The following is a 23334-nucleotide window of genomic DNA, read 5'->3' as shown; positions in this document are numbered from 1 at the left end:
CTTGAGTTTTAACCCTTTCTTCTAAAGTTACTACATTTCAATTATATGTTAAAGGTACCTCAATGACTAACACATTATATATCCTTCCCAGCAGCTCTTCTCTAGTTGTGAGAAAAGAACCTGATGTACCTGTGTTCTTTCCAAATGGCCAGCTGGCAGAAAGTGTAAGCCTGTGTTTACAGACTGGACCAACAGGGGGTGCCAGTAACACTTCTGAAACATCAGGGGAACCAAAAATTGAGCAAGTAATGCAACCCTTGCCTCATCAACCATCAGATAACCAGAAAATTTACCAGGATTTATTGGTAAGAAAATGTAGCGCATTTCATCTTTTTGAGAAGGTTATTTAGTATAGGATATACTAGTTAAGCTTTTCCTAGGTTTAAACTGATGGAGACCTTAAGATAAAAAGATTTTTGCCTAATTAACAATGTAGCATTTATTTTAGCTTTTCATAAATTATAACTTAAATTCAGTAATTTACTGTAAACATGCTTAAGTACTTAGAAAAACACAGTTTTATTTTTAAAGTATAAATATTGATATGCCTAACTCAAACCAAAATTAGTATTAGAAAATAAGCAAGAGTTTCTCGGAAATTTGAAAATTGGAAAGTAGTGGGATATTTATGATAATATTTACTGATTTTAGTTCAGGTAAGCCAATGTTTATTAAATACTTAGCTTAGTCTAAGACAGTAGGCTAAGTGAAATCGATAATATAAAGGGCTCTCTGTGCCCTTGAGAGCCTAGGGGAAACAACAGCACATGCAGACTAGTAACAATTATAAGACAGGCTGTTGAGGAGTAGTAGTGTAAAGCAAAGAGCACACAGAATAAAGGGATAATTCTGGTTGGAGGAACTAGTATTGTAAAACTTAAAATGTGATCTGGGACTTAAAGGATAGAGAAACCCTGACTGTCACTTTCTTTTTTTTTTTTTTTTTTTTTGAGACAGAATCTTACTGTTTCGCCCAGGCCAGACTGCAGTGGCACTATCTCGGCTCACTGCAAGCTCCGCCTCCCGGGTTCATGCCATTCTCCTGCCTCAGCCTCCCGAGTAGCTGGGACTATAGGCACCCGCCACTGCACCCGGCTAATTTTTTGTATTTTTAGTAGAGACGGGGTTTCACCATGTTAGCCGGGATGGTCTCCTGACCTCGTGATCCACCCGCCTCGGCCTCCCAAAGTGCTGGGATTACAGGCGTGAGCCACCGCGCCCGGCCCTGACTGTCACTTTCATCCAAATTGTAGAACATTTGATTTGTCCATTTGCGAGAAGGCAACATACTTCACAGGGCCCTGTGTATTCATCAATGAACACATATTTGTTATTTGCTTGCTAGGTCCTAAACTGGTGCTAGCAGCTTGTATGCCCAGGGAATGAAATATGCAGAAATAGTATTACAGGTCATTCTTACTTTTAGAAAGTGAGAATAAATGGAGCCTAACTCTGTGAATATCATAAAGGCCTAATTTATAACTGAAACATATTATCACTTTTCAAATGAAAGCATTATTTAAAACTTGTTTATAAAAAATTTGGCATAAGTCCTCGAAAATACTTGGAGAATTACTCAAAAGATTTTTTTTTTTTTTTTTTTGAGACAGGGTCTCACTCTGTTGCCCAGGCTGGAGTGCAGTGACATGATCTTAGCTCACTGCAGCTTCTGCCTCCCAGGTTCAAGTGATTGCATCAGCCTTTCAAGTAGCTGGGACCACAGGTGCACGCCACCACACCCAGCTAATTTTTGTATTTTTAACAGAGACGGGATTTCACCATGTTGGCCAGGCTGGGAACTCCTGGCCTCAAGTGATCTGCCCGCCTTGGCCTCCCAAAGTGCTGGGATTACAGGTTTGAGCCACACGCCTGTACTCAAATGATTTTTAAATATGTTGGTTTTTATTTTTATTTATTTATTTTCTATTTTATTTGTTTATTTTTTTTTTAGACAGAGTCTCACTCTGTCACCCAGGCTGGAGTACAGTGGCGCCATCTCAGCTCTCTGCAACCTGGGCCTTCTGGGTTCAAGTGATTCTCATGCCTCAGCCTCCCGAATAGCTGGGACCACAGGCACGTGCCACCACACCCGGCTAATTTTTGTATTTTTATTAGAGACAGGGTTTCACCATGTTGGCTAGGCTGGTCTTGAACTCCTGACCCAAAGTGATCCGTCCACCTTGGCCTCCCAAAGTGCTGGGATTACAGGTGTGAGCCACCATGCCCAGCCTATGTTGGTTTTTAAGTGAATGAAGTCTGAACAAAAGTTCTGTTTTCTCTAGGGTCTGATGAAATTGTTCATTAGGATGTGCTTCTATAAAAACTCCATAATACCTGCAAATAATACCATAATACCTGCCTACTTGATACTTTGTGGAATTTGACAAGATACTGATTTTCCCTGGCCTTGTTGTATCATTAAGGTCTTATTGTAAAATTGTTTTTTAACTTTTTTTTAATTTTAATTTTTTTAGAGACAGAGTCTCACTTTGTCACACAGGATATAGTGGCACAATCACGGCTAACTGCAGCCTCAGCCTGATGGCTCAAGTGGTCCTCCTACTTCAGCCTCCTAAGTAGCTGGAACTACAGGTGTGTGCCACCATGCCCAGCTAATTTTTAGTTTTTTGTAGAGACAGGATCTTGCTGTGTTGCCCAGGGTCTTAAACTCCCGGGCTCAAGCAATCCTCCTGCCTCGGCTTCCCAAAGTGCTGGGATTATAGGTGTGAACCACCACACCCAGCCCTAACATTGTTAATAGTGATTTTTCAAAAGTTTTTTTTTTCTTTTTGTCAGGGTCAAGTAAACCACCTATTAAATAGTTCCTCCAAGGAAACTGAGCAGCCGTCTACCAAAGCAGTAATTATCAGTCATGAATGCACCAGAACCCAAAATGTTTACCATACAAAGAAAAAAACACATCATTCAAGACTGGTGGACAAAGATTGTGTTCTTAATGCAACTCTTAAGCAACTAAGAAGCCTTGGAGTAAAAATTGATTCTCCCACTAAAGTGAAGAAAAATGCACATAACGTGGATCACGCCAGGTAACTTTTAAAATTTTGTTTTAAAGGACGAATAAATTTTATTTTTTTAAAATTTTTATTTATTTTTGCCCATCATTGGCTAGATGAATAAATTTTAGATGTATTGTGGCAATCTCATCAGAAAAGTTATGTTTGTGCCTCAATTCAGTTGATTCACCATTTATTCAGGGCCTACTGTATGCATGATGAATAAGAGATTCTTCATTTTAGTGGGAGAGAGGGTTACACACCTAAGTAATTTGAGAGATACTGTGGGATGACTCCTGGCTGGATAGGCCAACAAAATGCTTTAGGAGTCTTGAGGAAAGAGAAAGGAGTTTCGCTTGGTAGCGTCTGAAAAGTCTTTCTGGAGGTGATAAGGTCTGTGCCAGCTACTGGATGTACAGTTACACAATCGTGCCATCTAAAAAGCAAAAACATTTCTTTTTTCTTTTTTTTTTTTTGAGACGGAGTCTCGCTTTGTTGCCCAGGCTGGAGTTCAGTGGCGCGATCTCGGCTCACTGCAAGCTCCACCTCCCGGGTTCACGCCATTCTCCTGCCTCAGCCTCTCCGCGTAGCTGGGACTACAGGCACCCGCCACCACACCCGGCTAATTTTTTTTGTATTTTTAGTAGAGATGGGGTTTCACCGTGGTCTCGATCTCCTGACCTCGTGATCCGCCCGCCTCAGCCTCCCAAAGTGCTGGGATTACAAGCGCGAGCCACCGCGCCCAGCCAAACATTTCTTTTTTCTAGGAATGCGCCCAACTGGTCATGTCCTTCTGTTCAGATTCCTTTCTACCAAAGATGACCTCAGCACATAACTTATTAAAAAGAAAATAAAGTCTGGAGATTATATTATTAAGGCTAGCATATTTTCTGTTAATTATTTTTTGTTTTCTAATTTAAAAAGTAATAAAAATTCATGGTTTTAAAAAATACAGAGGAGAGTGTAAGATAAAATGCAAAAGCCACAACTCCCCACATTCCTGCCTGACTCTTCCAAAGTTACTTCTCTTAGGCCAGGCGCAGTGGCTCTTGCCTGTAATCCCAGCACTTTGCAGGGCTGAGGCAGGTGGATCATGGGGTCAGGAGTTCGAGGCCAGCCTGGCCAAGATGGTGAAAACCCCCGTCTCTACTAAAAATACAAAAATTAGCTGGACGCGGTGGCGGGCGCCTGTAATCCCAGCTACTCGGGAGGCTGAGGCAAGAGAATCGCCTGAACCTGGGGAGGCAGAGGTCATAGTGAGCTGAGATAGTGCCACTGCGCTACATAGCGTCTATCTAGCCTGGACGACAGAGCAAGACTCAGTCTCAAAAAAAAAAAAAAAAAAAAGGCCGGGCGTGGTGGCTCACGCCTGTAATCCCAGCACTTTGGGAGGCTGAAGTGGGCGGATCACGAGGTCAGGAGATCGAGACCATCCTGGCTAACACGATGAAACCCCGTCCCTACTAAAAATACAAAAAATTAGCCGAGCGTGCTGGTGGGCGCCTGTAGTCCCAGCTACTCAGGAGGCTGAGGCAGGAGAATGGTGTGAACCTGGGAGGCGGAGCTTGCAGTGAGCCGAGATTGTGCCACTGCACTCCAGCTTGGATAGCAGAGCGAGACTCTGTCTCAAAAAAAAAAAAAAAAACAAAGTTACTTTTCTTAACCATTTGTATTCTAGAAATATTCCATGCATGTTCAAGTATATGTGTATGTGATAAGCTTTGTGATTTGATTTTTTGTTGTTGTTGCTGTTGTTGTTTTAATTTTGAGACAGTCTCGCTCTGTCATCCAGGCTGGAGTGCAGTGGCATGATCACAGCTCACTGCAGCCTCAACCTCCTGGACTCAAGTGATCCTCCCATCTCAGCCTTTTGAGTAGCTGGCACTACAGGCATGCACCACTACTTGGCTAATTTTTTATTTTTTGCAGAGATGGGGTCTTGCTATGTTGCCCAGTCTGGTCTCAAACAAACTCTTAGACTCAAGCAATCTTCCCACCTTGGCCTCCCAAAGTGCTAGGATTACAGCCATGAGCCACTGCACCTGGCCTGTTTTTCTGTTTTTGTTTTTGTTTTTGTTTTAAACACGATATTATAATATCTTGGATACTTTTCCTTATAGGGATATACAGTTCTTTCTCATGTATTTAAACAGCTGCATAATATTTTTTTGTACCCTTGTACTAGAATATATTGAACCCCAGTGCTCTATTAATGGACCTTTAGGCCAAATCTCTTATTTGTTATTTCAAGCAATCCTAAGTGAACATCATTCTACAGGTACAAGTATCTTTGTAGGATAAATTCCTAGATAGGCAGGATCAAAGAGTATGTGCATTCAAAGTCTTAGTAGATGCTACCATTGCTCACCAAATAGTTGTACCAGTTTATATTCCTACCAATAGTGTAGAAGAGTGAGGCTAGCGTTTTTGATTTTTTTTATCCATGTTGTAAGATAGAGGCTATGTATCCTAACCTTTCCCCTCTTGTCAGAACTGAGAACCAACTTGTCACATTAGTTGTGGTTTCTTACTATTTTAAATGTTGCTATGATGATCTTTTGCAAATATTGCTTTTCAGTTTTAGGATTATTTCCTTAGAATAGAATCTTGGAAAGACTAAGATAAATGATACAAAAATGTTAAAGCTATTGCTAAGTTGCTTTCTGAAAGAGTAAGTATTATTACCAGCTACACGTATGCATGTGTGCCAGCTGCCATTTCACCAATACATTCACTTCAACAAATACATACTGAGTTTCTATGAGCCAGCTTATAAGAGATATCATAATACACAAGATAACCTGATAAAGAAAGACATCTTTGTTCTCATAGAGTTTACAGTTCAGTGGGGAAGACACAGATAGTCAATATCTTTTATGCCTGCTATGAAATGGAAGGATAGGGAATGCCATGGAATCACATAGGAAAGGTAGCTAACTTAATTTATGAAGAAAAGGAAAGGAAAAAGGAAAGGCAGCCAACTTTAGGAGTATTTTCATACTGTGTTGTAATTACTCTACATCAAAATGGCCCCTTTTAAAGATCTGTACTAATTAAGACCAAAAATATCTTAAAGTTTTAAAAGTTATGTTTTATTATTGATGCAATTTCTGTATATTTAAAACTTTTTTTTAGTTTTTAAAAATAGGATCTTGCTTTGTCGCCCAGGCCTGTCACCCAGGCTGGAGTGCAATGGTACAATCGTAATTTATGTAACCTCAAACTCCTGGGCTGAAGCCAATCCTTCTGCCTCAGCTTTTTGAGTAGCTGGGACCACGGGCATGTGCCATCATCTCTATGTCATTCTGATTAAATAGGAAACTGTACTGCAATAGTTTCTCCAACATAAGAGTCAAATTTAGTTTCCCTGTTATCTTAGGCTTACGTCTGGAATGTCCTCCCAGCCTATCTGAGGCCTACCTGATTAATTCGCATTGTTTCAGTTTGACTTAAACTTAGTTTTTTAGTATAATGTCCTACCACTCTCTACCAAGTTCCAGCCTACTTGCCATTGGCATTTGCAAGATTCCTTGATGTTACTTTTATCTGAGGTGCTCTTTTTTACCTTTCTGCTTGCCAAAATCCTTCTTATCCTTCAAAGCTGAACTCAGATGTCACCTCTTTGGTCAGAGTTTCCTGGACCTCTCAAAGTGTATTGATGTTTTGTACTCTTTTTTTTTTTTTTTTTTGAGACTGAGTTTCTTTCTTATTGCCCAGGCTGGAGTGCAGTGGCATGATCTCGGCTCACCATAACCTTCGCCTCCCGGATTCAAGTTATTCTCCTGCCTCAGCCTTTCTGAGTAGCTGGGATTACAGGCATGCGTCACCATTCCCGGCTAATTTTGTACTTTTAGTGGAGGCAGGGTTTCTCCATGTTGGTCAGGCTGGTCTCGAACTCCCAACCTCAGATGATCCACCTGCCTCGGCCTCCCAAAGTGCTGGGATTACAGGCGTGAGCCACCGCGCCTGGCAGATGTTTTGTACTCTTAAAATACCTTGTTCTCAGTAAATTGTAGCATGTACTTGTGACAGCATTTTCAGCAAGATTTTTTTTTTTTCCCTGAGATGGAGTCTCGCTCTGTCACCCAGGCTGGAGTGCAGTGGCATGATCTTGGCTCACTGCAACCTCCGCCTCCTGGGTTCAAGCAATTCTTCTGCCTCCGCCTCCTGAGTAGCTGGGACTACAGGTGCGCACCACCACGCCCAGCTAATTTTTGTGTTTTTAGTAGAGACGGGGTTTCACTATATTGGCCAGGCTGGTCTCGAACTCCTGACATTCCTCCTCCTCAGGTCATCACTGAAGCTTATAGTGAAGGTTCATTTTTAGTGTCTTTGTAGTATTTACTGTCAGTATTTATGACCTTACATTGTTATCTTTTTAACATGTGTAGGTATAATATAACTGGTATACTAAAAGTTTATAAGGCCGTTGTTTAGAACATAAGACACATTTTTCTATAGAAACAGTGTTACAGATTATAGGTTAAATATTCTAGGAAACTAATCCTTATAATCCATACTGTTCCTCTAGCTCTGTAAATCAGCCATCTTTCATCATTGTGTCTATGTGAAAACTCATTTCATGTTCCAATTCTGGACTCCAGGAGCACATCATTCCACCAGAAGAGTGGCTAAGGCAGGGGAAGGAAGACCTGCTTTCTATTTTCCTGTTAGTAGAATGCCTCAGAGATTAAGAGAGTCTAAAGGCAGGAAGGCGGGGAAAAAGGGTGCCAGACAAACCTAGAAATTGTGCAGGAAATGGAGATTGTGGGTTCGAGGTCTGGAAGCAACCTCTACACATAGGTTCCCAATTGGAGTGACTTTTTGAATTCAAAACCTGGCTCAAGCAGTCTCTCTAGTTGCTTCTTTACCTTGCTTCCTGGCTATCTGCTTAGTAGTTGAAAAACTCTGTGTAGGATAAGTAGTAGATAACTAATCTGGATTCAAATAGGATCATGAATCAAAGTTGACTTTTTTTGTTTGTTTTTTTTTGAGAGACAGGGTCTCTCTCTATTGCCCAGGCTGCAGTGCAGTGGCACAATCATGGCTCAACTGCAGCCTCAATCTCCTGGGCTCAAGTGATCCTCCCACCTTAGCTTCCTGAGTAGCTGGGACTACAGGTGTGCAGCAGCATACCCAGCTTATTTTTATTTGTAGAGATGGGGGTCTTGATTGTCATCTGAGTTGGAATAATTTTAGAGCTTCCCATAAATTGTTGGCATGTGGCTCTCTTACTCAAATTTATTCATGGACTTTCATCATTCCTTGTGGCTGCACATCTAATGAGATTTTAACATAGGCATATATTTGTGCTCAGGCTTTTAGGATTTGATTAGTGGAATGGGTTCCTTTTTGCTTTTCGTCTTAATTACCCTAGTGTTTATATGCTTTGGTTCTGAGTATTATTGTTTTTTAGTGATGTGGTCTCTATTTTGCCTAGGGTGGCCCCTTGAACACCTGGGCTTAAGCAATCCTCCTGCCTCAGACTCCTGAGAAGCTAGGACTACAGGTGTGCATACCACTGTGCCTGTCTTGATTTGTTTTGCTATTTAATGATATCTCATTGCCCCTGGCCCACCCTCCAAATTGAAATTGGCTAGCTTGTGTTAGGCACTGAAACTTGAGTAGCCTTCTAAACTGATATTGACTACTTTATGGATCTTTTAACCAGTCTATAAAAGAAGCCCTAGTTAAAATTAGAGGCTGGGCATGGTGTCTCACGCCTGTAATCCCAGAACTTTGGGAGGCCAAGATGGGAGGATCACTGGAGCTCAGGAGTTCAAGACCAGCCTGAACAACATAGTGAGACCCCATCTTTACACAAAGAAAAATTTTTGATTAGCTGGGTATGGTGGCATGCACCTGTAGTCCCAGCTACTTGGGAGGCTTAGGTAGGAGGGTCACTTGAGTCTGGGAGGTCGATGCCATGGTAAGCCATGATTGTGCCACTGCCCTCCAGCCTTAGTGGCAGAGTGAGACCTTGTCTCAAAAAAAAAGCACCCAAATTAGACCTGCTTTCTTTAAATGTTTAACATTTTGAATTAGTAGTTTTTCTTTGCTTTTATCAAATTATTTACATTAATAATATCTATAGACTGAGGAAATAGGCAAAGTAGAAAAAGACTTCCAAAAGTATTGTCACTATGAATAAAAGAATAATATCTGGATAAATTAGTAGTATCTCTTTCATCTTATTAAAATAGTCTTCAAAGCATTAAATGCCAAGAAGGTTAAGGGAGAATTTCAAGGTTATAAAGACCAGCATTATTGAGCACTCTGTTCCATTGTTTGGTGATGGCATCACTGGTTTCAGAGAATTTTTTTTTTTGAGACAGAGTCTCACTCTGTCGCCTAGGCTGGAGTGCAGTGGCGCAATCTCGGCTCACTGCAACCTCCGCCTCCCGTGTTCAACCGATTCTCCTGTCTCAGCCTACAGAGTAGCTGGGATTACAGGCGCCCGCCACCACACCCAGCCAATTTTTTTGTATTTTTAGTAGAGATGGGGTTTCACCATGTTGGCCAGGTTGGTCTCGAACTCCTGATCTCAGGTGATCTGCCCACCTCGGCCTCCCAAAGTGCTGGGATTACAGGCGTAAGCCACCATGCCTGGCCTGGTTTCAGGGATTATTAATGGTTGGAAATAGTTTTTTGCAAATTTCAGGTGCGTATAAGAATGAAAATATATAATGGTTGTTTGAGTTTTTTGGGTCTGTGAATGCAAGCAGTGGCTAGCACATATAAAACAGCTGAATTTCTTCATGGGATGATGTAGAAAGCCATAGCATATTTGACTAGAATATAATGTTCACCACAACAAATATTGCACAAAGGACTATGATAGAAAAAATCCAAGTTACTGAATATAGTACAGTAAAACAGTGGTTACAGAGCCCCAGAGAGTAAGGCAGTCATGGATTATCTCAGCTTGCTATGTGCTATTTAGCTTGGGAAAATTAGCTCAAATCTCTATTCCTCAGTTTTCTCAACTGAGAATAAATATAACAATAGTACCTACTACTTTTATTCATTCAACAACTACTTACTGAGTGCCTACTATGTGTCCACGCATCGAGGATACTGCAGTGGGGGCCAGGGGAACAGACAAAATTCTGCTGTTATTGGCTTTCATGAGGGTGCTAGACAATAAATAAGAATCGAGCATTGATTGAATATGTAGATGTGTGTATTCAATGTATAGACTGCAATAAGTGCTAAAAAGAAAACAAAAAAGTAGGGGAAAGGGAATGTAAGGCGTTGAAATGGAGAATAAGATAGAAATATTCCATAGAGAATACCTCCCTGAGAAAGGTTACTGTGAGGAATGTATAGGAATAATGCATGTAAAGCATTAATAGAGTACCTGGCATATATAACGACTCAGTAATTAGCAGGCTGGGTACAGTGGCTCACGCCTGTAATCCCAACACTTTTGGGAGTTTGAGGAGGGAGGCTCGCTTTACCTCAGGAGTTTGAGAGCAGCCTGAGTCTGTAATTGTGCCAACATTAGCAAATGACATGCAGTTGCCACTGCACTCCAGACTGGGCAACAGAGTAAGACCCTGTCTCCAAAAAAAAAAAAAAAAATTAGCAGCTATTTATTATATATGTGATATTAAGGAAAAGGTAAGTCAGTTGACTTAACACTTATCAAAGTAAGTTGAAGATTGTAACTAATGAAAAAAGTATTCGTGTGTTGTGTGTGTGTGTGTGTGTATAAGCCCATATCCAGAGACTGGTTGATGTTTTTTATTCATTGCAAATGGAATCTCCTCAACTATGAATAATTTAATTTTCTGAGCTACTTACCAAAGCTTGTACTGTTATATAATCAAATGTGTTTTGTGTTTGATTTTATTTTTATGTTTTACTTTACATTAAACATTAGCTGATCTCTTGTGCTGTTTGGGCTAATAATCATAAATTAAATGACTCATAGCTATGTTGAATGACTTTTACATTTGGGGCCTTGTATTTGTTCTTAAAACCATGACTGATATACAGATTTAGGAAAATTAATTTGTATTCCACTTTAAACCTGTAAATCATGGATTACCTTCTAGGCTATTATTTGTATCCCTTTTTAAATTTTTATTTTTTATTTTTTAAGAGACAGGGTCTTGCTCGGTTGCCCAGGCTGGAGTACAGTGGCACAATCATAGCTCACTGTAACTTTGAACTCTTGAGCTCAAGCGATCCTCCTGCCTCAGCCTCTTGAGTAGTTGGAACTATAAATGTGCACCACCATGCCTGGCCAATTTTTAAATTTTTTTGTAGAGACAAGATCTTGCTATATTGCCTAGGCTGATCTTGAAGTCCTGGCTTCAAGCAATCCTCCCACCTCAGTGTCCCAATCTGCTGGGATTAGAGGCTTGGGCCACTATACCCAGCCCATATGTATCCTTTGTGTATCTGGATCATCAAGACTTAGATGTCTGGGTAGTTAGATAAAAGGACCATGAACTTAAAGCTGAAGATCTTTTGTTGCTTGTATAGAATGGAACACGTTGAGAACTATGTATTACTTAGAATATGGTAAATGATGGCTTACTACTTTGTGTCTTTCAGTGTGTTGGCATGCATCAGCCCAGAAGCAGTGATCTCTGGATTAAACTGCATGTCATTTGCTAATGTTGGCATGAGTGGCTTAAGCCCCAATGGTGTGGATTTGAGCATGGAGGCAAATGCTATAGCTCTGAAATATTTAAATGAAAATCAGCTGTCACAACTGTCTGTCACTCGATCAAACCAAAATAATTGTGACCCATTCAGCCTTCTCCGTATTAATACAGACAGAAGCACAGTGGGGCTTAGCTTAATTTCACCAAACAACATGTCATTTGCAACCAAAAAATATATGAAGAGATACGGACTCCTACAAAGCACTGACAATAGTGAAGATGAAGAGGAGCCTCCTGACAATGCAGATAGCAAGAGTGAACATTTATTGAATCAGAACCTTACATCTATACCTGACCAGCTTGGTGGTCAGAAAGAGCCTTCTAAGAATGACCATGAAATAATTAATTGTTCTAACTGTGAATCTGTGGGCACCAACGCAGATATGCCAGTATTGAGAAATATTACAAACGAAGTTTTGCAGACAAGAGCAAAACAGCAGTTGACTGAAAAGCCAGCTTTCTTAGTAAAGAACCTTAAACCAAGTCCTGCAGTGAAGCTTCGAACCGGGAAAGCAGAGTTCACTCAACATCCTGAGAAAGAAAATGAAAGGGACATTGCAGTTTTTCCTGAAAGTTTGCAACCTTCTGAAACTCTAAAGCAGATGAATAGCATGAATTCAGTAGGCACCTTCTTAGATGTAAAACGTCTCAGACAGTTACCAAAATTATTTTAACCTTTTAACTCCCTGCCCTTTTAATACAGGGACAGGGTGTCTCCTGAAGATACTTAGGGAAGCCAGAGAGCCTTGTGGTAGTTTTGGGATTTCCTGATCATTCTGGAGTCAGTCTGTTTCTTGGTAGCAGCCAATTGGGAAGAGTGACTTTTTCTGTGAGATGGCTGGCTAGTGATAGGACTAAGTTCTCATTGTTCAAATAGACCTGTTCAACATCACTGAACCCTTTAAGAAAAGCCCTGAGATCAGTTATTCCTACAAATTTAAGTAGACAGATACTATCCAGCTCTAAGTCTCAACTGCTCTTTTATACTGTACTTTTTTTTTTTTGAGATGGAGTTTTGCTCTTGTAGCCCAGGCTGGAGTGCAATGGCATGATCTCGGCTCACTGCAACCTCTGCCTCCTGGGTTCAAGCGATTTTCCTGCCTCATCCTCCCGGGTAGCTGGGATTACAAGCATGTGCCACAACGCCTGGCTAATTTTGTATTTTTAGTAGAGATGGGTTTCTCCATGTTGGTCAGGCTGGTCTCAAACTCCCGACCTCAGGTGATCTGCCCGCCTCGGCCTCCCAAAGTGCTGGGATTACAGGCGTGAGCCACTGCGCCCAGCTATACTGTATATTTTAAGAAGTTCTAGCATGTTGCATCTCTGCATTTATCCCATATCATTAAAAGAACATAAGTTATCATGGTGTTGGGTAAATTAGCAAAATCAACCCTTCCTAAGTTTAAGGGAAAAGTTATTTTTAAAAATAACTTAATAAAAATTTACACTCTTTTATACAAGAGTGTATTTCCTCTTAATTAGGATTCATGTTGATTAAACTCGAGATACAGCTTTTTACAGTATGGTGGGTTGGTTTTGGTGTAACATCTTCAACATGTCGCACTGGCTATCAAAGAATAAGAAAATTATTGAATATGAGTGTGTTTTATAAACTTTCTGAGTTTTTCAAATGTCTTAATATTTTTTAATAGAACTTAATAAAAATGTCTAGATTGACTATTTTCCTTTGTTCTCTGTTATAGTTTATTCCCCACTTTTTAAAAAACTTTTTCCAAAACCAACCCACCATACTGTAAAAAGCTGTATCTCGAGTTTAATTTTTTTGAGACGGAGTCTCGCTCTGTCGCCCAGGCTGGAATGCAGTGGCGCGATCTCGGCTCACTGCAAGCTCCGCCTACCAGGTTCACGCCATTCTCCTGTCTCAGCCTCCGTAGCTGGGATTACAGGCGCTTGCCACCACGCCCAGCTAATTTTTTGTATTTTTAGTAGAGACGGGGTTTCACCGTGTTAGCCAGGATGTTCTCGATCTCCTGACCTCATGATCTGCCCGCCTCGGCCTCCCAAAGTGCTGGGATTACAGGCGTGAGCCACCATGCCCGGCCTAAAAAACTCTTAAGACTGCCCCCAAATTACAAAAATAATACAGAGAGTTCCCGTATACCCTTCTTCCAGTGTCCTCCAGTGATAATATCTTACATAAGCATAGTAAATGAGCAAAACCAAGCAATTGACATTGGCTATAATGCTAAATAACTGAACCACAGACCTATCAGGTTTCACAAGTGTTTACATGCACTCATTTATTTACTTTTTGGTATACAGCTTTATGAAATTTTACCTTTTTTTTCTTCTTCGAGATGGAGTCTTGCTCTGTTGCCCAGGATCGAGTACAGTGGTGTGATCTTGGCCCACGGCATCCTCTGTCTCCTAGGTTCAAGTGATTCTTGTGCCTCAGCCTCCCGAGTAGTGTGGATTACAGGCATACACCACCACGCCTGGCTAATTTTTGTAGTTTTAGTAGAGATGGGGTTTCACCTTGTTGGCCAGGCTGGTCTCAAACTCCTGACCTCAAGTAATCTGCCCACTTCTGCCTCCCAAAGTTCTGGGATTACAGGCATGAGCCACTGCTCCCAGCCATGAAATTTTATCTTTTTTTTTGAGACGGAGTCTTGCTCTGTCGCCCAGGCTGGAGTGCAGTGGTGTGACCTTGGCTCACTGCAACCTCTGCTTCCCGGATTCTAGTGATTCTCCTGCCTCAGCCTCCCAAGTAGCTGGGACTACAGGTGCGTGCCACCACACCTGGCTAATTTTTGTATTTTTAGTAGAGACAGTTTCACCATGTTGGCCAGGCTGGTCTCGAACTCCTGACCTTGTGATCTGCCCACGTCGGTCTCCCAAAGTGCTGGTTATAGGTGTGAGCCACTGTGCCTGGCTGAAATTTTACCTTTTATAGAATCACATAACTACTACCATAGTCAGCATACAGAACTATTCCATCCCTACAAACTCCCCAGTGCTACCCTTTTAAAACACATGGTCTCTCCAACCCTAACCCCCAGCAGCCAGTGATCTGTTCTCCACCACTAGAATTTTGGCCTTTTGAGAATCTTTTATATAAATGGAGTCGTATAGTGTGTACCTTTTTGAAATTGGCTGTTTTCACTTGGCATGATGTCCTAAGATACACCCAAGTCGTTGAGTGTATCAGTTCTTTCCTGACACAGCCACTGCAACCTTTTTAAAAGGTCTTAAATTGTTACATTTGAATATAAATGAAAGAGTCCTCACTGACTTGAAAGATAAAGCTTTTCTGAAGAAGTTAAATTGAGATGTCATTGCTTCATATCAAAGTTGATATGTAAACTGGAAATAAATGGACTTTGGATCCGTTTTCAACCCAGCTATGGCTTTCGGAGACAACCTGATATCACTTTATAGTAGCAAGCCCAAGTGTAGTAACATGGTGGCTCCCTGCTCTTCCCCACTGGAGCCATGGACCAGTTAGTGCATCTTTCCCTACATCATTGCTCTTTCAAGTTAAAATTAAGACATGTAAATGGCAGTGGTGATGTCTTGCCCTGTGTTTCCATGCACATTGTTTGGGACTTTAGTTATTTTAATAAATAGCATAAAAATTCACTTACATGTTTTATTGGAGTAAGTTTATGTAATGGAATTGTCAATGCCACTTCAAGTGTGTTCTGTTTAGCCCTCAGTTTCACTCAAGGAATGTAGATACGATTTATATTGCACACTATTGAAGAAACAAAGTGAATTAACTGACAGCCTCAAGTACCTTTATCACTGGGAGCCCTGTAATGTTTATACCAAATAAGAAGCTATCTTAATAGTAAAAATGTAACCTAAGCTTTTTAGGCGAAGTCTAATTACCACATCCAATTTAAGGCCACATCTAATTTTTTTTTTTTTTTTTTTTTTTTTTGAGACAGAGTCTTACTTTGTCGCCCTGGCTGGAATGCAGTGGCGTGACCTCGGCTCACTACGACCTCCACCTCCCGGGATTCAAGTGATTCTCTTGCCTCAGCCTCCTGAGTAGCTGGGGCTACAGGGGCGTGGCCCCACGCCCAGCTAATTTTTGTATTTTTAGTAGAGACGGGGTTTCACTATGTTGGCCAGGCTGGTCTCCAACTCCTGACCTCAGGTGATCCACCCACCTTGACCTCCCAAAGTGCTGGGATTACAGGCGTGAGCCACTGCACCTGGCCAAGGCCACATCTAATTAAAAAGTCTAAGCAGTTTTGGAGCCTGAATTTAGACTGCAGATTAATTCAACAAAATAATGTCTCTTTCTACTAAACATGTGCCAAGAGAAGAGGAACCATTACTGAAGCCTACTCTAGAAGGTGTTTTACAATGAGAAGGTTGATAGAGTTTGGATGTTTGTTCTCACCCAAATCTCATGTTGAATTGTAATCCCTAATGCTGGAGGTGGGGCCTAGTGGGAGGTGTTTGGGTCACAGGGGCAGGTCCCTCATGGTTTGGTGTTATCTTCAAGATAGTGAGTTCAGGTGAGATGTAGTCATTTAAAAGCTTAAAAAGTGGTGCCTACCCCGCACCCTGCCACCACCCCAAACCTCCTTTCTTTATAAATTACCCAGTCTCAGATGTTTCTTTAGAGCAATGCAAAAATGGCCTAGTACAAGTTATTTGGCAAATTAGTTGCTATGATAGCTTTTAGGCATCTTTAGAGAAAGCATTACTACCGGGAAAATTGGATTTTAAAATTTTAGGTGGGGCGAGGTGGCTCACACCTGTAATCCCAACACTTTGGCAGGCCGCAGTGGGCAGATCACTCGAGGTCAGGAGTTCGAGACCAGCCTGGCCAACATGGTGAAACCCTGCCTCTACTAAAAATACAAAAATTAGCTGGGCATGGTGCCGCGCCCCTGTAGTCCCAGCTACTCGGGAGGCTGAGGCAGGAGAATCACTTGAACCTGGGAGGCAGAGGTTGTGGTGAGTCGAGACCGCGCCACTGCACTCCAGCCTGGGCAACAGTGGGCAACAGAGTGAGACTCCGTCTCAAAAAAGAAAAAAAGAAAAACTTTGGAGATACGTGCCTATCAAGTGACATATCTCTGAATTTCTTTCCTTCAGTCCTGCAGCATATTGTTTATAAGTAACATGGATGCTACTTCAAATGGAATAGGAAAATGATGGAACTTATATTACCTAACTTCTGGGAAACAAACCTGTTAGTCCGAGTCCTGGCCAATTGGCAACCACTCTTACCCCACTTCACCAAAAGTCTCCTCACTCAACCTCTAAGCCCCTTGCCGGTTAGTTTAAATCAATAACTACTCCATGCTCCACTTTTGTCCTCTGCCTTATCCTGCCCTGTGCTAAGCCCCACAGAAGTGGATGTAGACATGTTAAACAGTATCCTTGCCTTTGCCAGCTGTAAAGATTCCACAGAAAACATATACACCCAGGAAATAGTCACAGGAGTTATGAGAGTATGATGAAAAGCCAACATGAGTGATCTACACTCTCAGGAGCCACAACAATGTATTGGTGATCATGTCCATCTTTTTAAGACTTACTGTGTGCTCACAGGGCATTGTGCAAAGCACTTCACATGCATTAGTTCATTTAAGACTCCTGGCTGACAGCAGTTGGTGATAGCTATGGTTTGAATATCTGTCCCCTCCAAACCTCATGTTGAAACTTAATCTTCAATGTGGCAGTGTTGAGATGTAGGGCCTTTAAGAGCTGATTGGGTCATGAGGATTCTGCCCTCTTAAATGGGTTAATCCGTTCATAGATTCATGGATTAATGGTTTATCATGGGAATGAGACTGGTGGCTTTATAAGAAAAGGGAGGCCAGGCGCGGTGCCTCATGCCTGTAATCCCAGCACTTTGGGAGGCTGAGGTGGGTGGATCACGAGGTTAAGAGATCGAAACCATCCTGGCCAACATGGTGAATGGGCGTGGTGGTGCATGTCTGTAGTCCCAGCAACTCGGGAAGCTGAGGCAGGAGAATCGCTTGAACCTGGGAGGTGAAGGTTGCAGCGAGTCGAGATTGTGCCACTGCACTGCAGCCTGGCAACAGAGTGAGACCCCATCTCACAAAAAAAAAAAAAAGAAAAGAAAAGAAAAAGAAAAGGTAGAGAGACCTGAGCTCGCATGCTCAGCCCCCTCACCTTGGATGCCCTGTGCCACCTCGGGATTCTGCAGAGTCCCCACCAGCAAGAAGGCCCTCACAAGATTCAGCCCCTCAACTTTGAACTTCTCAGCCTCCGTAACTGTAAGAATGAATTCCTTTTTATAAATTACTCAGTTTCAGATATTTCTGTTATAGGCAATAAAAACAGATTAAGACAGTGATCGTTATCTTCATAGTTGAGGGAAGAGCCTCGGGTAAGTAATTTACCCAAGTAAGTTGCTACCAGTGATTCAAGCTTAAGTATAACTCTAGGGCTCGAGGTCTTACTAAGCCATTGAGAAATATAACCTCTCAGGCCTGAGGAATTCAGGAAGAGCTTTCTGCAAGCAACAGATCTTGAGCTGAATAAATTATTGCAAATACTACAGCCAATGCTGTCTTTAAATACTGTGCTGTCCTCCAAGCTGCCCCACTTTCCTTTTCTTCAGGAAGGAATCTCTTGCCCTTTAGCCAAGACCAGAAGCAATCATTTTTTATTCATATGTTCTGAAGTAAGCAACCCCAGCTCTGTTAATGTTAAAGTGTTCCCTTCCATTGATTTTACAATGTGATAAACTAGTACTGAGTCTATACTATAAGGGCTCTGCGAAATTGAAGGAACAAAAATTTCCTTCTGTGCCCTTGTTTTCTAGGCATTGCTCATGAAGGCAGAACCTTTCCTAGCCTCCTAGATTAACTGAGAGGCCCTTATACCAGCAATATAAATTTCCTGATAATGTCTGACGTTTGCAGACTCCTTCACACTTTGCAAAGTGCTTTTCCACGTATTTTTCACATAGAATTCTCACAACAAAACCCTACTGAAATATGTATGGCAGGCAAAATTGATCCCTTTTTACCAATGATGAGACAGACACAAAGTATAACTAGGCTAAAATCATACACTTATAGTTAACAACCAGGACACCAGCCTAGTGTCCCTCCACAGCATCTAGCCCAGTGCAACCACTCCCGCCACCTTTCCTCTACGCACCAGTATCATTTTTGCACCTAGTCATTCAACAGATAAATAATGTTGATCCTGCTGGACACTGAGCTAGAAGCTAAGCATAAGATGATGAACAAAATGTGCCCTATAGGAACTCAATCTAATGAGGGAGAGACATGCAAACATTAGCAATACCATTAGATAAGTGCTTATAATGAAACTACACAACATGTGAGAATATAAGAGAAGGTGGGAGGTTATTTTCAGAATATTCTAGAGGCGCAGTGACGTTTTCCCAGAATCAGGAGTAATAGGAAAGAAAAGATGAGTCGGGGGTATTTCTGATGGAGGGAACCACTTCTGCAAAAGCAAGGAGCTGTGAATAGGTATAGCATTTGGAAGAGAGGATTCGGGGAAGGGAACCAAAGATAGGAAAGAAAAGACACACAAGTAGGTAGAACACCAAATTAGGAGTCAGCAACAATTGGCTTCCTGTTGTTGCTCTGCCCCAAACTCTGTGACATTGGACAAGTCACTGGCTTTTAATTTCTCAATTTTTGAGGTGAGGGGGTTAGCCCTGAGTGTCTCTGATACGCTGTGATTGTATGAAATGATGGTGTGGAAATCATATGTGAGCAGTTGTTTGTAAATCCAGAGGAGAGAAAGGCTTCCTGCAAGAGAGAGCACCGGAGTTGGGCTTTGAAAGATTTTGAAGGATTTCCACAGGCAGAAGTGAGATTTCCTTACTTTTTATTTAATATAGTGTTAAATATGTTTCCTAATTTAAAAGGAAATTCTGTCATTCCCCACAACAATGTTAAGTACTATCTGTTCAAAGTACCAACATATCTTTCTTCAGCTCTGAATTACGCATTCCGTTTCTAAGGAGCTCAAAACATAAAGCCCATGAAAAGGTGCTTTAAGGTTTGGAAGCCTGGATGATGCTCCCTATCTCTTCCTCCCCACTCCCCAAACCGGAACTGTCTGGGTCACAGAGAACATCCTCAGAGGAAATCCTGTTTTCCCACTTCCTGGTCAGAGGCTGAACTCCAGGAAAAGGATGGATTTGGGGAGAGCTCTGTGTCCTGCCTCTTCATGGGAGGTCTGGGGCCACAAAGGGGTGAGAGAGGGGCTAATCATAAACACAACGGAAAGATGACATCAGGTATCCAAGAGAGTGAGAGCTGGAGGGCCTTAAGCAACCACTTACTCCTCCTATGCGTGAGGACCCTGGGGTCCAAAGAAGAGATGGGACCTGCTCAAGTTCACACAGTGTTGTAAGCAAGAGCTGGGGCTGGAATTCAGGACTCCAGCCTTCCAGGTTTTACTACCAAATGCCATGGCATGTGAGTCAGAAAGTTAGGTACTGAGCAATCAAACCCAGGCCTCTCTGTTCGCCTGGACATACCACAAAGGACAGAAAAGGAAGGCAGCCCCCATGCGCACAGACACTCTTCAGCCTTCTTACCTTTGCTTACATTACTCCCTTTGCCTCCAAACTCTCTACAGGTTCAAAGTCCTGTGGAGCCCTGAAAACCTCTGCCTCCCCTCCCATCCTAAAAGAATCTTCCTGGAATCCTCATGTGGAAGTGATATTATCCTTCTCTGAGACTTTGTAGCAGGCCAGGCACGGTGGCTGTGCATTATAATCCCAACATTTTGAGAGGGAGGATCACTTGAGCCCAGGAGTTTGAGACCATCCTGGGCACCATAGGGAGGCTCTGTCTCTACAAAAAAATAAAATAATTAGCTGAGTATGATGCCACGTGCACCTGTAGTCCCAGCTACTCGGGAGACTGAGGCGCTTGAGTCCAGGAGACCAAGGCTGCAGAAAAAAAAAGAAAAGAAGTTCCATGGCCCTTTCTCTGATCCCTTTCTTGTCCTCTCACAGAATTCATTAGAACCAGCTTAGGAGCTCCTCAAGAACAGGGACTGTGTGTGATCGCCTTGTCCAAGGAAGAGCTACATGGAAGGGATCTGCTGAACGCTCCTGTTATGTCATGGGCATTGTGCTAGACTCTGAGGAGCATAATGAAGAAAGAGAAGGTGCTGTTAGATCCTAGTGTTGTAGGTGTGCATGTATGCATGCTCGGACACTTATGTGCAGAATCATATTCATCTAACACTGATCGGAGTCCTACTCAGTATCTCATTTAGACCTCACAATAGCCCTTCCAGATAAGTGAAAGCAAACATGCAGCTTCACATGCAGACACTCAGAAGTACTCAGAATTACCAAGAAATGGGACAAATCAGAAGAAAAGACCTGCAACAAGTGACAAACTCCTGGTTCAGGGTGGTGGAATAAGAATGAGATTGAGGGAAGGAAAATGAAGCTATTCTTAGAGATCTTTTTAAAGACGAGAAGCTGCCTGCTACGGAACCAATACTATTTGCTTGCCGCATTGGGGATCAGTAGCGTTTAAAGGAAAGCAGTATTACACATATTCCTTCATCTAATCATCACAATTTGGTGCAGTAATAACAATACTTAACCTTTATTGGACACACCTGCTATGTCTTAAGTCTGTTACATTTGTTAACTCATTTATTCCTTACACCTGTATGAAGTCGGTACTATTCTGATCTCCCACTTAGTAGGCTAGAAATAGGAACAGAGAGGTTAAGTAATGTGTCCCAAGTTCACACAGCCAATATAATGATTCAAATCTTGGCAGTCTGGCTCCAGATCTCATGCCCTTCTTTTTGGTAGAGATGGGGTTTGGCCATGTTGCCCAGGTTGGTCTTGAACTACTAGGTTCAAGTGATCTGCCCACCTCAGACTCCCAAAGTGCTAGGATTACAGGTGTGGGCCCCCACACCCAGCCCAGATCCCATGCTCTTAACCTGAACATCAGATTGGGATTATCCCTGTGAGGAAATGGAGACTCAAGCGTAAAATGACGTGCCCAAGGCCACACAGGTGAAGTAAGTGGTGAAGTCAGGATTTGAACTCTGGCCTGTGTGGCTTCAGAGCCTATGTTCTCCTTCTTTTTCTCCTTATCCCTTGGGGGCAGCAGGTTGAAATAAGCATGTGCTTCAGTTCCCTAAAACCAATGTTCCTACCTCGATAAAGCGACACTAGATCTTCGATGCTGGTTGGAAGGGGAGCAGGTTCATGTTTCATAGCTGAGTCACTCCTGTGAGTGACTTGCTCCACACCCCCCAAAAGACGAGGGGCCTGTGCTGTGACTCTCCAAGACCTCTGCTTGCCCTCACCTCCCAACCCAGCACAGAGACCATCTGTGGAGATAGGGAGAGTCTACCCATCCCCAAACCCCCATTTCCTGGGCTGTCCCAGGAAGGGGCTGGGACTCACAGCTCATGCGGTCATGGAAATATTTATCTCTCCTCACACGGACATACAGGATGTACTTTCACATTTCCCTGTGGCTGGTTTCTAGGACCAGGAGGGCTAGCCAATTCCACTTCCTTCAAGTTCATGGCCCAGGTTCCTGCTGGGTGATTTCTCTGTCTCAATTTCTTTCCCCAGCTCTGTCTCTGCTCCTTTTATTTTTAAAACATACATATGTTTGCTCCTATTCTGCCTCCATGATATGCTGGGGTACAGACAAACCATAGACGTGGTCCCAGTTTTTGAGAGTCTTAGTGGGGTACACAGACACCCAGATAAGTGTGGTTGACACCATGTTGTGGGCATGTTTAAGGGACACAGGAGAAGGAGCTGGAGGAAGGGACACAGGAGCAGAGGAAGGACCTTCAGCTCCGCTGGGAGTCCCAGGGCAACCAAACTCCTTGGCTCTCTGCTTTGAGGAGGTTCACGTGGTGTTCACCCTTCCCCCTCCTCCTGCCACCCAGTTCAGCAGGGCCCAATTCCCCAAGGGTGTGGGGAAACAAGACAATGTGGGAGCCGGGCGCGGTGGTTCACGCCTGTAATCCCAGCACTTTGGAAGGCCAAGTCGGGCGGATCACAAGGTCAGGAGATTGAGACCATCCTGGCTAACACAGTGAAACCCCGTCTCTACTAAAAATACAAAAATTAGCTGGGGGTGGTGGCAAGCACCTGTAGTCCCAGCTACTGGGGAGGCTGAGGCAGGAGAATGGCATGAACCCAGGAGGGGGAGCTTGCAGTGAGCTGAGATCGCACCACTGCACTTCAGCCTGGACGACAGAGCGAGACCCCACCTCAAAAAAAAAAAAAAAAAAAAAAAAAAGACAATGTGGGAATAACCCGGGAGAAGCAAGATGCCCACCTGTGTGCCACCAAAGGACTGAGCTTATGTACACAATTTTATTCTATTCCTCTCAATTTTTGTAAGCCTCTAGCAGGCACACACCTTAGTCTCCTGAGGCAGTGCAAATGGACTCTTGGGTCCCCTCACATCCCCAGCAGCCAGCACAGGGCCCAGCACTATTGCTCAGAAAGTGTTTGTTTAAAATAAACAAAGAAGCAAGGGCCGTGCCCACTGTACAGACTGTGAAACTGAGTTCCAGAGAGGGTGAATGACTGCCCTCCTCACAGGTTGCAGTGAGCCGAGATCGCACTACTTCACTCCAGCCTGGGTGACAGAGTGAGACTCTGTCTCAAAAAATAAATAAATAAAATT

At 42.6% G+C, this 23334-nt stretch overlaps 1 protein-coding gene across 3 annotated transcripts in view; it reads left to right on the top strand.

The window, feature by feature from the left end:
- Window positions 1-13374, top strand: part of STIL (STIL centriolar assembly protein) — a 90028-nt gene extending 76654 nt beyond the window's left edge. For 2 of the 3 annotated variants that reach the window (XM_058442957.1, XM_032160776.2), the window contains exons 16-18: window positions 92-305; window positions 2797-3047; window positions 11580-13374. In XM_058442957.1, coding sequence (XP_058298940.1) covers window positions 92-305; window positions 2797-3047; window positions 11580-12366 — 1252 coding nt within the window. In that variant the 3' untranslated portion in view covers window positions 12367-13374. The remainder of the gene's footprint in view (window positions 1-91; window positions 306-2796; window positions 3048-11579) is intronic. The other variant, XM_032160774.2, reaches the window with a different exon arrangement.
- The last annotated feature ends 9960 nt before the right edge of the window (window positions 13375-23334 follow it).

The sequence above is a fragment of the Hylobates moloch genome, unplaced genomic scaffold (genome assembly GCF_009828535.3).
Source record: "Hylobates moloch isolate HMO894 unplaced genomic scaffold, HMol_V3 SCAFFOLD_8, whole genome shotgun sequence".
NCBI classification, from domain to species: domain Eukaryota; kingdom Metazoa; phylum Chordata; class Mammalia; order Primates; family Hylobatidae; genus Hylobates; species Hylobates moloch.
This window is presented reverse-complemented; position numbering and strand designations above follow the sequence as displayed.